Source organism: Pieris brassicae, chromosome 6, assembly GCF_905147105.1.
Source record: "Pieris brassicae chromosome 6, ilPieBrab1.1, whole genome shotgun sequence".
Classification (NCBI taxonomy): domain Eukaryota; kingdom Metazoa; phylum Arthropoda; class Insecta; order Lepidoptera; family Pieridae; genus Pieris; species Pieris brassicae.
The window spans coordinates 19,251,750-19,270,786 of record NC_059670.1 but is presented as its reverse complement, the minus strand read 5'-3'; the positions used below and the strand labels follow the sequence as shown (position 1 = coordinate 19,270,786).

The 19,037-nt window shown below is 44.5% G+C and overlaps 1 protein-coding gene across 2 annotated transcripts in view; it reads right to left on the bottom strand.

The window, feature by feature from the left end:
- Positions 1–768: 768 nt before the first annotated feature.
- The window catches only part of LOC123710764 (fat-like cadherin-related tumor suppressor homolog), a 38,289-nt gene continuing 20,020 nt past the window's right edge, over positions 769–19,037 (bottom strand). The window contains exons 11-26 of one of the 2 annotated variants that reach the window (XM_045662934.1): positions 14,153–14,525; positions 14,052–14,075; positions 13,532–13,768; positions 13,246–13,446; positions 12,699–13,093; positions 12,127–12,583; positions 11,695–12,012; positions 11,103–11,261; positions 10,306–10,574; positions 9,461–9,889; positions 9,123–9,344; positions 6,123–8,576; positions 4,324–5,389; positions 3,153–3,458; positions 2,869–2,994; positions 769–2,149 (exon numbers count right to left, since the gene is read on the bottom strand). In XM_045662934.1, the coding sequence (XP_045518890.1) occupies positions 2,031–2,149; positions 2,869–2,994; positions 3,153–3,458; positions 4,324–5,389; positions 6,123–8,576; positions 9,123–9,344; positions 9,461–9,889; positions 10,306–10,574; positions 11,103–11,261; positions 11,695–12,012; positions 12,127–12,583; positions 12,699–13,093; positions 13,246–13,446; positions 13,532–13,768; positions 14,052–14,075; positions 14,153–14,525 (7,155 nt within the window). In that variant the 3' untranslated portion in view covers positions 769–2,030. The remainder of the gene's footprint in view (positions 2,150–2,868; positions 2,995–3,152; positions 3,459–4,323; positions 5,390–6,122; positions 8,577–9,122; positions 9,345–9,460; positions 9,890–10,305; positions 10,575–11,102; positions 11,262–11,694; positions 12,013–12,126; positions 12,584–12,698; positions 13,094–13,245; positions 13,447–13,531; positions 13,769–14,051; positions 14,076–14,152; positions 14,526–19,037) is intronic. The other variant, XM_045662935.1, reaches the window with a different exon arrangement.

The following is a 19,037-nucleotide window of genomic DNA, read 5'->3' as shown; positions in this document are numbered from 1 at the left end:
ATTTTTATATAATAGGAGGGCAAACGAGCCTGCATCTGCATCAAAAGGGCAGTCATCTCAGCCCTCAACACTCATTTTTAGTGGGTGGGTTGCCGGCCTTTGAGTGAGGAGTGTTCATACCTAATGTATCTATGTATCGGTGATAAATAATGGTATGTACTGTATGGCTCGATTAGTAAAATCGACATGAACAGATTTCGAATGGTTCAGCTTTATTCGCCACCTATTTGTCCATTAGTGATAAAATTAATGGCAATTTCTGTCATTTCAATGGGAATTGCATAATTACCACTGGTAGACATTATTACATTATCATCAGCAAATGTAGCTATAGTACTGTGTTGGGGTTGTGTGTACGTACAGGATCGGCCCCACATTGATTTTCATTAGTTGTGCGTACGAATCTTCGCATCACACCCTATACATTCGGTTTCTATATAAGACTCCAGTATGTTTAAAAATTGCAGAGACTTATACAACTTATAAATGAAACCTTCCTGCCAGACTTTGTCAAACGCTTGTGCGACATCAAAAAATACAGTCGTAAAAACCTTTTTCTCTTCAAGCGCCTGCTCTATGATGTTAGTAATCCTATGAACTTGATCAATAGTCCTGTTATTAAATCATACCCTGGAGATATTTTGGTACAACAATAAACACTTAAAAATAATTAAAATTAGTATTTTAGGAGAAGTAGTGTATTGCGCGAACGAGAATGAATCAAGTCAAAAGGTTTTACGTGGGATAAATAAAAATACAATTTTCAATTTATACTTTATTAGTCGTGTCAAAACTTATCTTAATAAATTATAACGTGAACGATCGTTCACACACAAACAGTCGCCACACAATTACATAGTTACAGTCTGTACACATATAAAAATAGATTCCTTATTCTAGAGGATAGTTTTGTAAATGCCTTAACTTATGATATGAAAACTATATTCAGAGCACCAATTTGTTGATCTAGCGAGGTGTGAGGCGGCTCCCAATATAAAATCACTAATAAATTAGACCTGTTTACTCTAAATATAAATAACTCTCTGGATTAGAATAGATGCCTTGATAATTCAATAAATATGTTTTAACATTACAGGAAATTAATTTGTTAGTAAGTAAGATTTAAAGTTTTTAATCGATACTGTTATTGCATTTGCTAAAGTTTTAGCGCAAACGGGTCTTTGAGAGCCCCCTGCCCCCATACCCCGCAGCCCACAGACATACCATACTTTATATTACACTATGTACATCTCAACCCACAAAACAATAAGATTATTACGAAATAAATTAATATTTAAAAATATATATTCTAAATTGGACGAGAAACAGGGCAAAAACGACAGGTCTTTGATTCGTATCCTGGTAAACAATTTCATGTTAAGAGTTGGAGGCACATCCACAGAAACGTGTCTAGTCCCGGTTGGATCTTATATGTATAATATGAATGGAGAGTTCTATTCTATGGCGTGAAGAACAATATTTAAACGATAAAAAATAAAGGTTTTTATTTCGTAATAATCTAATGTTGTACACCTCAACATCAAGGATCGCAACCATACTAACGTATTTCTCATATAATATTTTGCAGCCTATTGTTAAATTGCTATGGGCATACGAATATGTATTGGAATGTACATTACATTTATATACAATAATATAGCTGGTAACGGAGCTATTAGCTATAATACTGATCGAGGATTTTGAGATAATTCATTAAAAAAATTTAAATGCATTAAATGTTGCCGATACATGTGTTATAATTATAAAATTATACTAGCTACCTATTCACGTCTTCCAATTGAAATTTCAATTAAAATAAACTCAGCAGTTGAAGAGTATACAGTATTATAAAATGTTACTTCTATGTTCAGTCATTGTTTTAAATACACTAAATTATATACAAATGTACAATAGCGCCGTTTAAAGGCGCTAGATGGCGCGCAAACGTAAAGCGCGAATTACGAAGTGTAGATTTGGCGCTAGAGGGCGCGTGAGTGAGAAAACGGCGGCTCGGAGGCCGCTCGCCGCCGTCACACGGCCGTGTGTCGAGGCGAACTTTCTTCTGCGTCTGAGTCTTCGATCTCGCACAGATGGGCCGATAGCTCGCTGCCCGAACCTCCGCCTGCGCCTAGCAGCGAGTGTCTCTCCTCTGCAATAAAAGGATAATGTTCTCCCATAACAAAGTTAAATTCTCGCTCAGCTCGTTTGAGATTTAAAAAAACGTAATGTCAAGGGATATTTAACAAAAGTATTTTTTTTTAGCATTAATGTTTTTTTTATTAGGACCACATAATTAGGTCAAACACATGATATAAATTGACATACATACAAAGAAATATATAAAAAGCGGTGACGTCCCTATAACATGTGGACACGACCAGCGAAATCAAATAGATACAATATATTGTGTGTTAATACAAACAACCATAAAATTTAAAATACAAACTATAAAAGAATTAAACTATTTGAATCAAGAAAATAAATTATCGGTACTGTGTCCTAATTCTACTCTTAGCCGAGGCCAGAGAACCATGAAAAATGTCAAAATTCTGTGCAATTTCATTATGGTAGCGACATAACCTAGTAATTGGAGAGGCAACGTTTGTCCGACAATGTGGGATGTGAAAACATCTTCGATTGTACAAATGACTCCCGACCCGAGGAACTTGTATGGATAAACGTTCTAAAATTTCTGGGCAATCCACAAGTCTATTAATTACCTTAAATAGGTATAGCAAGTCGATTATTTACAGCATATTTATTTTATTCATATTAATTATTAAATGATCTCAGAAGTCGCACTACAGACAAGGACGCTATAAAATGGTTTTAAAATAAACGAATGGTTAAACTACTAGTTAAACTTACCGAGCATAGTGATGAGGCTATGAGCGTCAGTTTCACGGCGCACTCTCGTTACGCATTCCCCACCACCCTCCAACCCCTCACCTTCGCTTGTGAGCCCGAGTTCCTCTGCTAGAAGATATGACGACGCTGTAAGAATATTGCATTATATTAATTAATTTATTTTGTTTATCCGTATCTTCTGAAGAGGCAGAAAAACTTACGATCTCATTTGAATGACAGAAACAGTAGCATATAAAAAGTCAGTGCATTAAATATTGATAAGAGAAATGTATATGAGGCCTCACCGTCCGTAAAGGGATGCGACTCCAGGTCCTCCGGGGCAGAATCGGTGTCGAGCGGTAGAGGAGGAAGGGGCGGAAGGGGCGGTTGCGGAGAGCGCAGCGGAGATGGCGGCTCCGAGGAGTCGAGACGCTCCGACCCCGGTACCTCGCTGATGCCGGGGAGGGCTCCACCTCCGCACCAGTCCGAGCAATCCCAGTGGTACCCGCCCACCAGGTCACCGCCCATGCCGGGAACTGCCGCGCCTACCGTCACGCGACGGGTGCTCGCGGGAGATGGAGCGCGGACTCGTGGTTTGCAGTTCTTCAAATCTGTATAAAAATATGCCTAAAATATGTATAAAATGAAGCCTGTGAACCAAGTAAATATCATATCGATGTGATGAAGGTTGGTAATGACATTTACATTTAGTAATTTCTAGCATAACGAATACGATAATGTCAAGAAATTCATTCATATATTATTTAAAATATTAGTAGTTTTAATAGATTTGCCCAGATTTTCACTTTATTAATAATAATGTGTTTATTCATTTGGCAACAATTAATTATAATGTGAAAGATTTGGGAATAAAAAAACACACACACACACACATATATATCAGGGAATGCTCTTTATCAGGAAATGCTCTGATCTAGTCAATTGACCGTTGATTTTTTTGTTGCTTTGGTTAATAATTAAGATTTTGTTTCTTTTAAGAATTATAGTGGGATCGAGGCCCCATCTTCACTTTGGACAGTGCGTGCAGGGTAGTTCTGGTTGAGTATTCAGTGGAATATTGTGGTGATGAGAAGTTGGACCGGTCTATGTGATTTATGGTTGAATGGATTTTGATTAAAAGTGAGATCGGTGCGTTGTACCTGTGCTGCTCGTTATAATTTAAGCTTAAAGCGCTGTTGTTATTTGGTATATTATAAGTAATCAATCTAAATCAAATATCCTACGATAATTATTCGGGTCTTTAGTGCTGGCAAAGTGCGTCATGACGCTTACTAGACCCACTTATGGCGATATCATTTAACTACATGAGTGAGTGTGTGGGGCGAGAGCAAAAATTCGTAAAGATTTATGTTTCTTAATTTTTAAATCTCTAAAGTATTTAAGTGACGTTCACCGAAAGTGTAATATATTTTTAATGATATTTAAATTTCCATTTAAGTGATAAGCGTCCCTTACCGTTATAGATCTTATTATCAACGAAGGTATGCAGATGCATCTGCTCGGACCAGGGCTTTCGGTCCAGATCGACGTTGAGGTTGAGATTGCGGCGATAATCAGGCGGAAGCCCCTCCAGCTCGTCGCCGGCCGAGCCGTACGACCGCAGCGTCTCTAAGTTGTTCAGCGGCGCCGCACACGACGCCGGGCGTTCACGTCGCACCGCTTCCAGGTTAGAAAGTTTAGTCACCGGCGGTTTCTCCAGAGCGCTGTTGAGCGGCGGCGGTGGAGGACGAGTTCGACGGGCTCGAACGCAACCCACTACGCCACACAGCAACGCCAAAGCAGCCACAGCGCCCACTGCACCTAGCGGCCAGCGAGCTTCGAGAGCCCAATGCCAAGCAGCGGCTAAAGCGCGCCGGCCGTCAACCGACCCCGCCTCGCCGGCCGTAACGGCATCCGAGTAGAGCGGGTTACCGCAGTTCATTCCGGTCTTGTCAGGCGGGCAGAGGCAACGGAAAGATCCGGGCTCGTTTAGACATGTCGCGCCGTTGAGGCACGGTTCGCCGGCGCACTCGTCTACGTCGTACTGGCAGCGAGGCCCGTAGTAGCCTCGACAGCGACACGAGGGGCCCCACTCGCCCTCCTCGCAAGCTCCGCCGTGGGCGCATACGCCCTCTGCGCACCAACGCCCGCGCTCACAGCGTGCACCCTCGAGCCCTGCGGCGCACGCGCATCGGAATGACGCGCCGCCGGCAATGTCGCTCTCGGGCGAGCATAAGCCGGCGTGGAGACAGGGCTGCGACGCGCACGGGTCCGTGTCGAGCTCGCAGTCCCGGCCTACATATCGCGCATGGCAGTCGCAGGTGTAGCCGGATGACACCTCGCGGCACGTCCCGCCGTGCTGGCAGGGTTGGGCGGCACAAGCGCCTGGAGGTGGAAGAGGCGCACAGGTGGTTGCAACCTTCGCCCGGACGCTGCGTACTAGTTGGACACGCCCGTCGCGTGATGTGCCGCCCTCTTCTAACGGCAGCCTCCATCCGCCCACTTTTAAGTCAGATATGCAGCCGTGGAAACCGTAAGTCACCTGAAACGATTTATCATAAATCTAATAATGGCATAGTGGGATAGTGGCATAACAAAATTATTAAAATTTTATATTCGATATTTGTATTTATTATTTTCTCTTTGTCATTGTAATGTTTCCAAATGTTGATGATGGCCGTGTCCACATGTTATAGGGAGCGGCAGCGCTTTTTATATTTTTGTATGTATGTCAATTTATATCATGTATTTGTCCTAATTAAAAAAAGGTAGTGCAGACTTATTATTGATGCACATGCATGTATCGTGTTGTTGTATGTCATGTGTTTTCTGTAAGTGTTTGTATGTGTTTAAAATAATATAAACGCCTTCAACTTAAAATGAAATTGTCGAACAAACGTTGGCAGAAACTCTCCAATTAATAGGTTATGTTGCTACCATAATGAAATTGCACAGAGTTTTGACATTTTTCATGGTTCTCTGGCCTCAGCTAAAAGTAGAATTAGGACACAGTACCGATAATTTATTTTCTTAGTTCAAATAGTTTAATTCTTTTATAGTTTGTATTTAGATTTTTATGGTTGTTTGTATTAACACTGTATATTGTATCTACTTGATTTCGCTGGTCGTGTCCACATGTTATAGGGACGCTTTTTCAAAAAAATTTTTTTCGTATCTATGTCAATTTATATAATGTGTTTGTCCCATTTATGTGGTCTAATAAAAAAAATGAAAGATTAAGGACACGGAAAGCATAGTGCTTTTAGTAAGCGTACCTGTTCCGGTGCGAGAGCGTGAACGTGCCGCTGCAGGGCGGCACCTAGGAGTAGCCGATCTGCACGGACGTCTAAAACTGCGGCCGGGGGCGGAGAGCGCGCCTGCGCCGATCGACGGTCTACAGTTAGGCGTGCCACGGCACCGCGACGCTCCAACCGCACTTCGTGCCACGCTCCGTCCGCCACGGAGCCGCCGGCCCGCAAGCGCGCCTCTCCCGCGCCAAGCTCCCAGCGCGCCTGAATCGTTCCTTCCACCACCTCCAGTATCAAGAAGTCTACGCGTCCGCCAGCCCACAGCAGCGTGCCACGGGGCGCGCGAGTACGCAGCCGCAGCGACAGCACCAATTCATCGTCGAGGAGTCGCGCACCTTCTACCACACCCCTTTCGACGCGATACGCCAGATACCCGTCGCCACCTAACTGAAGCACCGCCACTGCGGAGTCGTCCGAAGGAATCGACGACGTAACCTCTGCTGCGATCGCTTCGCATCTTTCTCCCGTGTAGCCCGCTGCGCAGGTGCACTCCCCGCGCAGTTCGTGCGCCGGCGCAACGAGAGCGAACACGTCAGCGGCAACGACGCGAAGCCGAGCTGCGCGTAGGTGTAGGCGCTCGGCACAGACGCCGTGCATGCAGCCGCCGCACGTGGCACGCAGAAGCTCCTCGACTACCAGGCGACTACGTTCCTCGAGGCGCTCCAGGTGCGCGTGCAGTAGACGCCGGAGCGCGTCGGCCGCCAGCAATCCATCCCCGCCCGGTTCTCGCACGGCGAACGCTACGTCGAGGTCTTGTGCGACTTGTCTCTTCAGTCGTCTTCCGTCGTCTTCAGCGGGTTGCACGCTCAGTATAATTACGTCGCTAGGTCCACAATCAGTCGCCTCTCGGACTGCCCGGATGAAACCTTTGCGATGGCTAAGGATGAAATCCACGTCGGTCACCTCTCGGAATCGCACCACAACTGCCTGCGCAAGCATCTCGTCGGATATCAAGACGATGGAAACTTTTACAATAGCGAAGCCTCGAAACTTCCCATCATCGACGGTCGCATTGATTCGATAGTCCCCCACGTCGAGGCGGGGGGCTGCACGTAGAGTTCCATCTGCAGCGTCAACGTCGAAAAGGCCGGCCAGCGGGAAGGGGGCCCCGTTTGGCGACGCCAACGAGTAGCGGAGTGAATCGTAAGCGTCGCGATCCGAAGCAAACACACGACCTATGACGCCGCCCGGAAATTCGTCAAGGTAAGAATTGACGACCACCTCGAGAGGCGTCACCACGGGTGGGTACTGAGACTCCTCTATGATCTGGATATACGCCCACGCATCAGAAAAAAGAGGGGGCGTACCGTTATCGAACACTCTCACTTGTAGGATGTAGTGGTCTTTTATCCGGTGGTTGAATCGGGTGGCCGAACGCAAGTAGCCGTCTTGCTCTATTCTAAATGCGCCCATCTCGTTTCCCGTTTGAATATCGAAAGTGTACGGGGCTCCGTTGGGGCTCGCATCGGCATCGCTCACGACGAACTTCAGTATTGGATGTCCCAAGGATTTGTCCTCTTGAACGACAGCAGAGTAATTGTTTAGAGCGAATAATGGTGGGTTATCATTGGCGTCCATGACTTCGATGTCGACTGTCGCCGTCGATTCTAGAGCGGGAATCCCTCGATCGGTTGCGCGTACCTCGAGCACATAGCGCGACGTGGTCTCGCGGTCGAGTTGCGCTAGTACTGACAAGTAGCCGGTGTCGAGATCGATCGCGAAATGGCCCTCGCCACCGCGCGCGATTGAGTAGGAGATGCGACCATTGTCAGCTGCATCCGCGTCGTCGGCAATGAGCTGCAACACACGAGTGCCAGGTGCTGCATCCTCGCGCACCCGCGCCGTGTACGACGACTGTGAGAACGATGGCGCATTGTCATTTCCGTCCAAAATGGTGATGTTCAGAGTAGCGTGGTCGCTCAGCGGAGGCGCGCCGCCGTCGACGGCTTGCACGGTCAGGAAGTACTCGCGGCGTCGTTCGAAATCCAGAGGACGGGCGACGGAGAGCACACCGGTGGTCCGATCGAGTACAAAGTCATCGCGGCCGTCGCCGGCAACAAGTGCATAATAGACGTCAGCGTTTACACCGGCGTCGCGTGAAGTTGCGCGCACGCGTAGCAACTGGGTGCCGGGAGCGTCCAGTTCGGGCACGGCGGCCGCATATTGGCGCAACTCAAATTCGGGTGGGTTGTCGTTGACGTCGGCGACGGTTAGGCGCAGGGTAGCGGTGGCGCTGAGCTGCGGTCGTCCACCGTCAAAAGCGCGAACTACGGCCCGCACCTCCGCTTGAGTCTCACGGTCGAGCGTCGCTCGTAACGTCACCACACCAGTCTCCGGAACGAGCTCAAAGAATTCATTCTCTTCTATGAAAGAATATCTCACGGAACTGTTTTCACCAAGATCAGCGTCCGTAGCATGGATCTGGAATCAAATAATTCAGAATCAATAATTTTAACGATATATATATATGTTTATATATAAATATATTTTAAGGCAAATGAGCCTACGAGACGCCCTAAAAGTCACCTCAGTATCCCATGGACACACATCCTTAGTACCCACTTCCAATAACACCGGGTGTGTTGCTGGCCTTTAAGGGAGGAGTATACTTTCACTTACTTTAATAATTGGAGTTCGTATCGATTATACAGTACGCAAAAGAAAATGACATGTGAAGCGGACCGTGGAAGAGTTCCAGCCATCCAGGTGATGTTAATGAAATTTTGAATTAATACGAGTCGTACGGTTTTGAAACGAGGTAGGCGGGTCATTTGGTCAAAAGGAAGAAGCTGGTATTTGGGAGCACCGGCTCATAGATGAAAGCAGTTTTCCATATGAGATATACCTCAGCGAAATATTGACTTAAATAACCAGCTTCTTGGAAGACAGTTTGGCTTTTTCTTCCAGGTGACTGCGGGATTGAATATATAGATAATTCCATAACATAAGGAACAAGCAATAACCAACCTTAGCCACAAGAGTCCCGAGTGCGGCATCCTCGGGCAAAGTGACGCTGTAGAGAGGTGCGGCAAAGCGAGGAGCGTTATCGTTGACGTCATCCAGGGCTAATTGTAGTTCTGCGCCACAACCCCATTCAGGTCGATCGCGAGTCTGCGCCTGCGCACGTAACTCATATCGTGCTACCGTCTCTCGGTCTAGTGCGGCTGCCACAGTCACCACACCGGTCTCCTGTAATAAAAAAATCATTTGATCATTTGAGGACTTGGGATCACTGCCAAATTTCTATTAACATATATATACGAGAAGGATGGCAGCAATAATTGGGGATTATTGGGCATACGTACCTTATCAATGGTGAAGTGATCGGCGTGCTCCCCGGTGAGGAAGAATCGTAACCGCGCGTTGTGTGGTTCGTCTTCGTCGCGCGTGAGCAGTTCAGTCACGCGCGTACCTGGTGGCGCATTTTCTGGCAATCGAGCCCGCAATCTGTGACGCAGGCAGTAAGGCGGGTTGTCGTCGACGTCTAGCACAGATACGCGTACCGTGGCGTATGCCGTAAATTTTCCATCTGTGGCCGCGACACGCAGGGAGTATACGGCCTCGGTTTCGCGGTCGAGCGAACGCGCCACAAACAGCTCGCCCGAGCCGCGTATCTGGAATCGCGCGCGTATATCGCCTTCCGCCACGAAGTAGGCCAGTGTTCCAGCTGTGCTGTCCGCGTCACGCACAGCCAGACGTACCACCACAGTACCTGCTGCTGCGTCTTCGCGAACCTATGACCAATATACACGTACTTTAAATTACTACATGTTTACGTTATGTAAGACTAGACGGTAAGCGGAGGCCATAGATATAAACTGAACACAAATCTTTTTCAAAAGTATAAAAGTCAACAATATCAAACGTAATTGATAATAGTATTGTCTTTTGTTAACATAGCTTTTACACATTTAGAAAACACTTTTTAAACGGGGCTATGTAATATTATAATCTTATAATTATTTACATAATTTAAAAATTAATTGATAATACTGATATACAGTACACATAATTATGACGACGCTACAGACTATAAAATATAAAATACACCTGATTAAAATGAAAAATTTCCTTTAGTGAACTTAAAAACGTTCAGTTGTCAGATATCGTGTTTATACGGTTGGAATTTCGGTATTTAAACAATAAATACCTCGGCCTCATAAACCTCCTGCGTGAAGATCGGCGGGCAGTCGTTGTAGTCGAGCAGCCGCACAATTAATTCACCCTTTGCTGAACGCGGCTGAGCCCCTTGGTCAGAGGCGCGCAGTGGTAAGCGGTACTCGGCGCGCGTTTCTCGGTCCAAAGGACCCGTCACGCGGACCCATCCTCCAGCCTCAACGGCGAAAGGCACCTCTTCCGAACTCTCCAAGGAGAACCGTACCTCGCCGTTTGACCCCGCGTCTGGGTCATCTGCCATCACTGTTTAAAAAAATATGTGTTTATTCATTTTAAGTACAATTGCCTTACAATGTGTAAGATTTGGGAACCCTTTTAAGTTAAAAATACCAGGGTTTCCAGCTCTTCAATAACAAAATTAATACATTCCTTAAAATGTTTAATGTATATATCATTTGGTTACATATTTTATTTTATTTATTTTTGTTATTGATTTTTAACTGTTATCAACACGCTTGAGTGCATAAGTGAGTGTGCTCTCTGCGTAGGGTATGTTCATGAGCCAGCCAGCCAGCCTTTAGTCGTATTTTTAGATTGTAGTCGGTGAGCGGGTAGTTGTTTAGCATCAAATCATTGTCAATACTATTCATGTAAACAACGTTATTCGTTTTAAAAAAACGTCTCAGTGCTCAAGCACAAAAAGTTCACGCGTTACACTGTCAAGTGACGAAAAATACATTTATTAAACTATTTTTAATTTTACATTTATTTTTGTGTAAGCTTCGGCGATAAGAATTCCTCTATTTTATTTTTCATATTTTTAATACTTACGCTGGATAAGGCTAGTGTGTGGTGGTGTATTCTCTGCGAGGTGCAACATGTATGGTTGAGAGTGGAATTGCGGTGCATGCTCATTTACGTCCAGCACGTGCAGCCGTGTTTGGACGAGTGTGCCTGGCGCTGGACTGCCTTCGCCTTCAGCGATGATTCCTTAAACACGATATAAATATGTCTATTAGAAATCTTCATTTCCAAAACACAAACATAGTAATAATAATAATTGATAAATAGAATGTTAAAATAAATTTAAATAGTTTGTGGGACTGCTGTGCTTAGTGTGGATGGCCACATAAGACCAGTATAAGGATACTGGCAGCATTTCCTCGCTGTATTTATTTAAACTATTTGAATAAGTAAAAATATTTAATTAGATTTTTGGAGCAATCATTATTGTAAGGCTCACACAATACGTGGCCACCATAGAAATGACCAATCATAGAAATTGTGTGAAACAAACTCGGAACTTTGTGACAGAAAACTGTATTTACTTGTGAAAAATATTTACGATGCGAATACAATCCAGATTTAATTTGTCTAAAATTAAAAATGGACGAAAAATGACAGGCTTGTTGTGCTGACTCACCTATGATATGGTCTTGAGCAGTCTCTCTGTCAAGCGGGGCGGCGAGGAGTAAACGGCCATCAGCGTCGAGCGTGAAGAGACGTTCGTCAGCTCGGGCAGTGGGGGCAAGACGTAAGCGTGGCAGAGGGCCAGAAGGAGCACGCAGTTGAGCAATAAGGGTTCCCGGCGTAGCGTCCTCAGGTAGGAATAAGTCAGGTGGCGGTTGCGCCAACCGAGGGGCGGAGTCGCCGGAAGCCAGCAAAGCCACCTGCACGCCGACCTCACCGGTCAGCCCTCCACCATCACGCGCCACCACCCAAACTTGTACGCTGCGTCCTGCTGCAGGTAACATTTATTTTTAAGAACCATACCGTAGGACAAAAAAACCACTACTATCAAATAATGTTCTAATAATTTAAAATTAATATAATTTTTACAATAAAATGGACTTACCATAATTTGAGGCGTTACGCGCGAAGGCTAGAGCGCCGGTCAGAGGGTCGACGGCGAAGAGGCCAGTTACTTCAGCTTCTGAACCACGCTCATAAAGGGAATACTCGAGACGCGCGTGTTCAGGCGCATCAGCGTCGCGGGCTGATAGTGTGAGAAAGGGAGCAAGCGGTGACCGGTCAGCTCGCACGGAAGCTCGATATTCGCGCAGTGGAAATTCGGGTGCGTTGTCATTAACGTCAAGCACGCGTACGCGCACGCTGGTCTGACGTATGCGGCCACCGCCGTCCGCCGCTAGCACGGGCACATCCCATTCGGCACGCGCTTCGCGGTCAAGTGGTACACGTGCGCTTAAAGCGCCACTTGCTGCGTCTATCGAGAAGGTCTCGCGCAGTTTACCCGACGGGATCGAGTATGTTACGCTGCCGTATTCGCCACCGTCTTCGTCGTATGCCTTAACCTGTAATAGTAATATAAAAATCTAACAAACTATGTAAACATTTAGGGAGCAATTGTATTTATCATATTCATATATTACATTAGTATAAACATGTATAAGATATTTTGCTGCTTACCGTGGTTAGTAATAGTGGCGGCGACTGGTTTTCTAGTGCACGGGCCTCGTGTATAAGGTGCGGGAAGTGTGGAGGGTTACGGTTGGCCGGCGCTGGCGTCAGTTTGACTCGAGCAAATGCTGCGCGCGCCCCATCTGTTACCGACACGTTAAGCGAACGTGCACTGCTGGCGTTGAAGGCAGTCGGCTCGACCAGCGATAGTACACCCGTGAGTGGGTCAACCTTAAGACCGCGCTCGGCACCTTGCATGGCGTAGCGCAATCGAGCCGCGTCACTCTCGTCTGGGTCCCAGGCTGCGACACGCCCCACCGCAGTACCACGTGCAGCTTCTTCCGAGACCAATGCTGTCACAACGGCTCGTTCCATTCGCGGCGCGCAGTCGTTTACGTCCTCCACTGCAAGCAGCAACTTACTCATTGACTTTTTAGTTGAATGTTGCAATTAAAGGAAAAAGTACAGAACACTGTACTGCATATATTCAGTACTAGAACACTGGTACTTAGCAACTTAGCTCACATGAGCTGTATGATGCGAGTATTTTACTTACCAGTGATAAAGAGATGTGCGGTGGTAAGCAGCGCTGGACGTCCGCCATCGGTAGCTGTGAGCAGCAGGTGGTGATGCGCGACGAGCTCAGCGTCTAGTGGCGCGGCAACGCGTACGGCGCCTGATGACGTGTCGATAACAAACTGCGTGACTGCCTCACCCACGAGTCCCGATAGTGAGTAGTGCACTTCGCCGTTAGCACCTAAGTACGTAACGAAATCAGTACGAACGTTTTGTGTAAACGTATACTTACTGCATTTTAGTAAATTATTATCCCGCTGTCTCACCCGTGTCATGATCGTCTGCGCGAACATTGATAACAAGATCTCCAGGCGCGGCACCCTCAAGTACAGCGGCGTGGTACTCGTCCCGCTCGAACTCTGGCGCGCAGTCGTTGACATCGAGCACGGCCAGCGTCACGGCCACCTCGGCCCAAGCGCCCGATACGCCGTCCGTGGCGCGCACGTATAACTCGTGTGACTGAGCACGCTCGTAGTCTAGAGCGCCGCGAGCCGAAAGCGTACCTGAAACGCAAATATATCAGACACGTGCAGTGCGTTTTGCTTGCAAAATAAAACCAAGCGGGATGATAACAACGATTTCGGAAGCGTCAGTGCAAATGAAATAAAAGTGCAACGACGAAATTCAAAGTGAGATTTCACAAGACGACCATTTTAAAACAAATGTGCGCAATGAGTGGATGCAGATTTTAACCAATAGAACACCGACTGAGGCGAAACAATAAATATTCTCAAACAAAGCAAATGAGTTAGCTTCCGAATGCCGGGATGGGCGGTCAGTACTCACACGGGCTAGTTCCCCCGTCACGGGCTGCGGGAGAAAACGAAGAAGTTAGTAGGAGGCTAACGAGACTCGTGTGGTGAAGTGGACTAGGTATTGGTCCTCACCTGTTTCAAAATGAATTTCGAAGAGATCCAGATCAGCGTCGGCGCCTGCGGGGGCATGCAGCGTATAAATCAGTTGACGCGCGAGCGGCGACAGCGCTCGCAGCGGAGGCCCAAGCGGTACGCCCGGCGCTATGTCTTCACGTACGTCGAGCGACACATGCGCTCGCTCCCACCGCGGCGCAGCGCCACCTGGCCATACGTGCACCGTAACCTCGGTCTCTGCGGCGCAAGCTGGAACGCCACCATCAAATGCACCGATGAGCAGCGTATACTTTTGCCGCTGCGCGTCTACGCTCTGTTTCAGGGTGATCTGCCCCGTGCGCCGGTCCACACGAAACAGCTCACCGTGTCCGCGCTTCATCTCGTACCGCACCTGCTCAAACATTATAATATTATATTTTTAATTCAAAACACGAGTTATGTAACCTTACATTAGTTAAGTTACATATATATACAGGTTGGCCAAAAAGTCGTGGATCAAATGTAACTAGGGCTTAGATGGGGTCATCGGCTTTTCTTACTAAAACTACTTCTTAGTAAATTCGAGAAAATCTACATCCTGCCTGTATCATTTTCATAATGGTCCAGGAGATTCGTACTGAGGAGTCCTTGCGTTAGACATACTATTTATGGTTGTTTATATGTTGTATTGAAGTTATACGATATAACATTTTCTCAAATCATAACTATTTGTTTACCCTATAAGTGTATTTTAGTAAATAAGTAGAAGCGTAAACTTAATGTCAGCTATCGTTGCACACAAGGCACTAAAAGACAAAGGAGGTCGACTTCATTTGTATTGAAGCGTCACTTAGATGAGCCAAATTAGTTTTTTTTAGAGTCGCAACCCCACTACCCGTCATTTTAAGTTATGTACGAGCCAAGGCTGTACATTTTGCTCACTCAGGCTTTCTTAGTTTATAAGCGTGATGATCCCTATGTACGTGCCAAGGTTCGTACATTCTTGCTCATTTACAAGCTTGACAAATTCCTATGTTTGTACGTGCCATGGCTGTACATATCGATCACTTATAAGCGTGACGATTTCCAAAATCGTCGGAGTTACGTCCCGAGAGTATAGCCCGACGCAGGCACTCTCTTCTACATTCGTTCATAGCGAACTAAATCATGGGAGTTACACCCCGAGAGCATAGCCAGACGTAGGCACTCTCTTTGACTGTTAAATTGTATTCATTCGGTATATAGCAATTAGCACGTCATTATTTCGCTCATATTCTATTGTAACACGCGAGTGGTAAATATAGAGTAAATCAATAAATCTCTATTATTTGAAGCATCCCGTTGACCCAGGAACCGTACATTTTGGTCCTTCGAGCTATCCGGGAATAGCGGGTCTTTCGCGTTCAGTTGATCGCGTTCGCGTTTTACTCCGTTTTCCTGAAGATCGGCGCCGTGGAAAAACATCCCACTGCTGGTTCGTTGGGTCATCAAGCAAATCAAATACTATCATCCGCATCAATAGAAAAGAGGAGAGCAACGTTTTCAAGGATCCAGACTAGTCCAAATATATCGGCGTCCTTTCAACCTAGTACAAGGCGACAATCTTCAACGGAGAGAGGTAAACTGCAGTAAGCCCTCTCCCAAATTTTTTCAAGAATCCAGACGGTTCAAAATATATCGGCGTCCTTTCAACCTAGAACAAGGCGACGGACGTCAATCTTCAACATAGAGAGGCAAGCGACAGCGCTCGGTACAGTAAGTCCTCTCCAATTGTTTAAAGCACAGAATGTATCCTGGAGGTACAAGCATTTACAGAGAAGCGTAGCAGAGAAGCAAGCAAAGGGTCTAGGAGGTCCTTTTAAAAGATAATAAACAATCCCGTATCCGTCAACACGGTGTGGCGGAAGACGTCGGGTAGTAATCTACACGCAACATAACAAGAAGAGGAAAGCAGCCATTGCAGTAGGTAAGTCCTTTCCATTTGTTTTGAGCACTATAATTCTGAGAATTATCTCATTTATTCTGAGCATTTTATCAGGCAGAAGCGAATGGTAACGCATTGTTACTACGTATTTTATAAAACATTCGTTTAAGAATTTACTAAGTATATTATATATAAACTAGTTAATAATATATACCATAATGGAGAATTTGTTCCAAGCTTCTTTCACTGACAGCCTGAAATCCTTCAGGTATTCAAAAAAAACCGAAGAGTTGCTTCGTAAACAAGCAGCTTTATTTAGGTCCTTTGATAGTATGTTAGAACTATCTAATGGATACTCGTCATTGGATAAATATGATCTTGAAGAAGCCCTAGAAATATTAAAATTCCGATGGGGGTTAATCTTTAAAACCCATATCGAAATAGATGCTGATCTTGGAGGCTCCAACACGGAGTATCAGAATAAATTTTACGAGCAGGAAGCTATATATAGGCACCATAGAAGAGAGATAAATCTCAAATTGCATTCTAAAAGCCTACAGAAGAATTTTCTAGAAATTCATATGGAATCACCGGTACTTAGGGATTCACATAATTCAAAAAATTCATTATATGCCTTGGAAATGGCTAATAATCAAACCGGACAAGACTTAATTGCAAAACAACAGCGACCTTCATCAAAATGTAGCATCAGCAAAAAATCGCTGTCGACGCATTTCAATAAACGAGGAAATGAAAATAAAATACAATATTGTCAATTATGCAACTTATCTAACCATGGCCTGTTTAATTGTCAATCATTTTTAGCAAAACATTTTAATGACAGGGTTGATACAATTTTAAGATTGCAGCTTTGCACAAATTGTTTACTTAAACATGAAGTGGAAGTTTGCTTCTCGCATAAAAGATGCATGATTTGTTCTCAAAAACATAACACGATCCTGCACGATGCACTATTTAATTTAAATTTAAATTATTCTACTACGCAAGAAGAGCAATCATTTCAATATAAAATGGAAAATAAAAATTCTTCGTCTTCGGCAAGGGTGGAAGAAATAGCAGGAAATGGTGGCAAGCACAGTAATTATGCAGATATTGGCCAAGGAGGAGAATTATCCAAATTAGTAAGGAGCGTAGTACAATCGTTATCTTCAGAGAGCATAGAACATCACAGCTTCATTTCCGGGGTAGGAGAGACCTTTCACACAAGTACGGATCAAATTACGCTACTCTCTACTAAGGAGAAAACTGGTAGTAAATTACCTATGGATAAGCACAATACTTATGCAGATATTGGTCAAGGAGGAGAATTATCCAAATTAGTAAAGAGCGTAGTACAATCGTTTACTTCAGATAGCATGGAGCATCATGGCATCATTTCCGGGGCAGAAGGGGGTCCCTTACAACATAATACAGGTCAACTTACAATGACCAGTTGTTCAGTTCATAATAATAACCCCAATGTGAGTACCAAAAAGAACATTGATGGTAAATTATCCATTGAATCTATTAGCAAGCCGACATGGCAACCCATAGAGCAGCAAACGCAACTTGATTGTAAAGTAAGCGAAGAAGATAAATCACATCGCGTTAATGTGGGTATCAAGAGAATGAAATGCTTACAAGTCAAGCAAGAAACAGAAGATAAACAAAACTTGTCTTCATCCATGTCTTCTACGATTAATAAAAACCTAAATCGCAGCTTAGTATTATCTAAACCTTTGTTGGAAGCACCGATTAAAGTGCCTACGGGGGCGTATTTGCAATGCAACTTAACACAAGGGTCCGACAAGGTTGTAAGAAACAATAGAATCATAACTAGAAACAGTAATAGGAAACGTTCGCATGGATCAAAAAAGGTGGTACTCAAATTAAATGTTTTGCCTATCAATAAAGGCAAGAAATATATTAAGCAACAAGCATTCGTGAAAAAGCAGAAGGTTCGAAGAAAAAAAGGAGTTAAGAATAGACAGGAATTTACAGGAAGGTCAAAAAGAATGGTCAGAAAGAGTGATATCTTTCGTAAAAGGGGAAGATTGCGAAGCGTTATCGCTCCGCACAATCGCAGGTTCACCGATTCAGGATTTCATAAAATTAACATACAGCAAACTTATTCAGTAATGCAATCCTATGAGTCCAATATGAGTAACCAAAGGAAAAGAAAGAAAAGCACCATCTATAAAATTATACTTAAAATTCCTTTAAGCATAAATAAATACAGTTCCATTTATGTATAACATACATCATCGAAACTTTACATTAAATATTGAGTGAAAGTTATTATTACAGATATAACTATTTATATTTAATTTTATAACGTGAAAAAGGATGAATAATATAATATCATAAACAATACATGGAATGCCAGTTCAGCAAAATATCATATGTTAGCTAGTGGATTGACCTACTGTGAAAGACGTCAAATACAATGAATAATATTATGTAGATATCAAATTACCGAGGTACGGTTGCATTTTATAACAATCATATTTAACCTAGGTCATGGTTTCAATCAACAACACAGTAATGTACTTTTATGCTCATGATAGTTCTCAGAATGTGCTCAAGACAGGTAGTGGATAGGACTTTACGATCATATAAAGATCAAGAGACGTCACGGAGCAGTAGGTGTAGCATCAGCTGAACCAGCAGCCGGTTTCGCAGTGGCGTCAGGGAGACCCACCCGGGACCGGACTCCGATATTTCTTAGTGTTAGTGATAGTGCCGTGGAATAGTATAAGAAGTGTTAACATAAGTTTAGAGACTGTTAAACATTTCCTTAAGTTAAGCATATAATGGTTTCATCTTGTAAAGCACTACATATTCATCTTGCACTTTTTGCCTGGGGGAGTATGTACGAGCCAAGGCTGTACATTTTGCTCACTCAGGCTTTCTTAGTTTATAAGCGTGATGATCCCTATGTACGTGCCAAGGTTCGTACATTCTTGCTCATTTACAAGCTTGACAAATTCCTATGTTTGT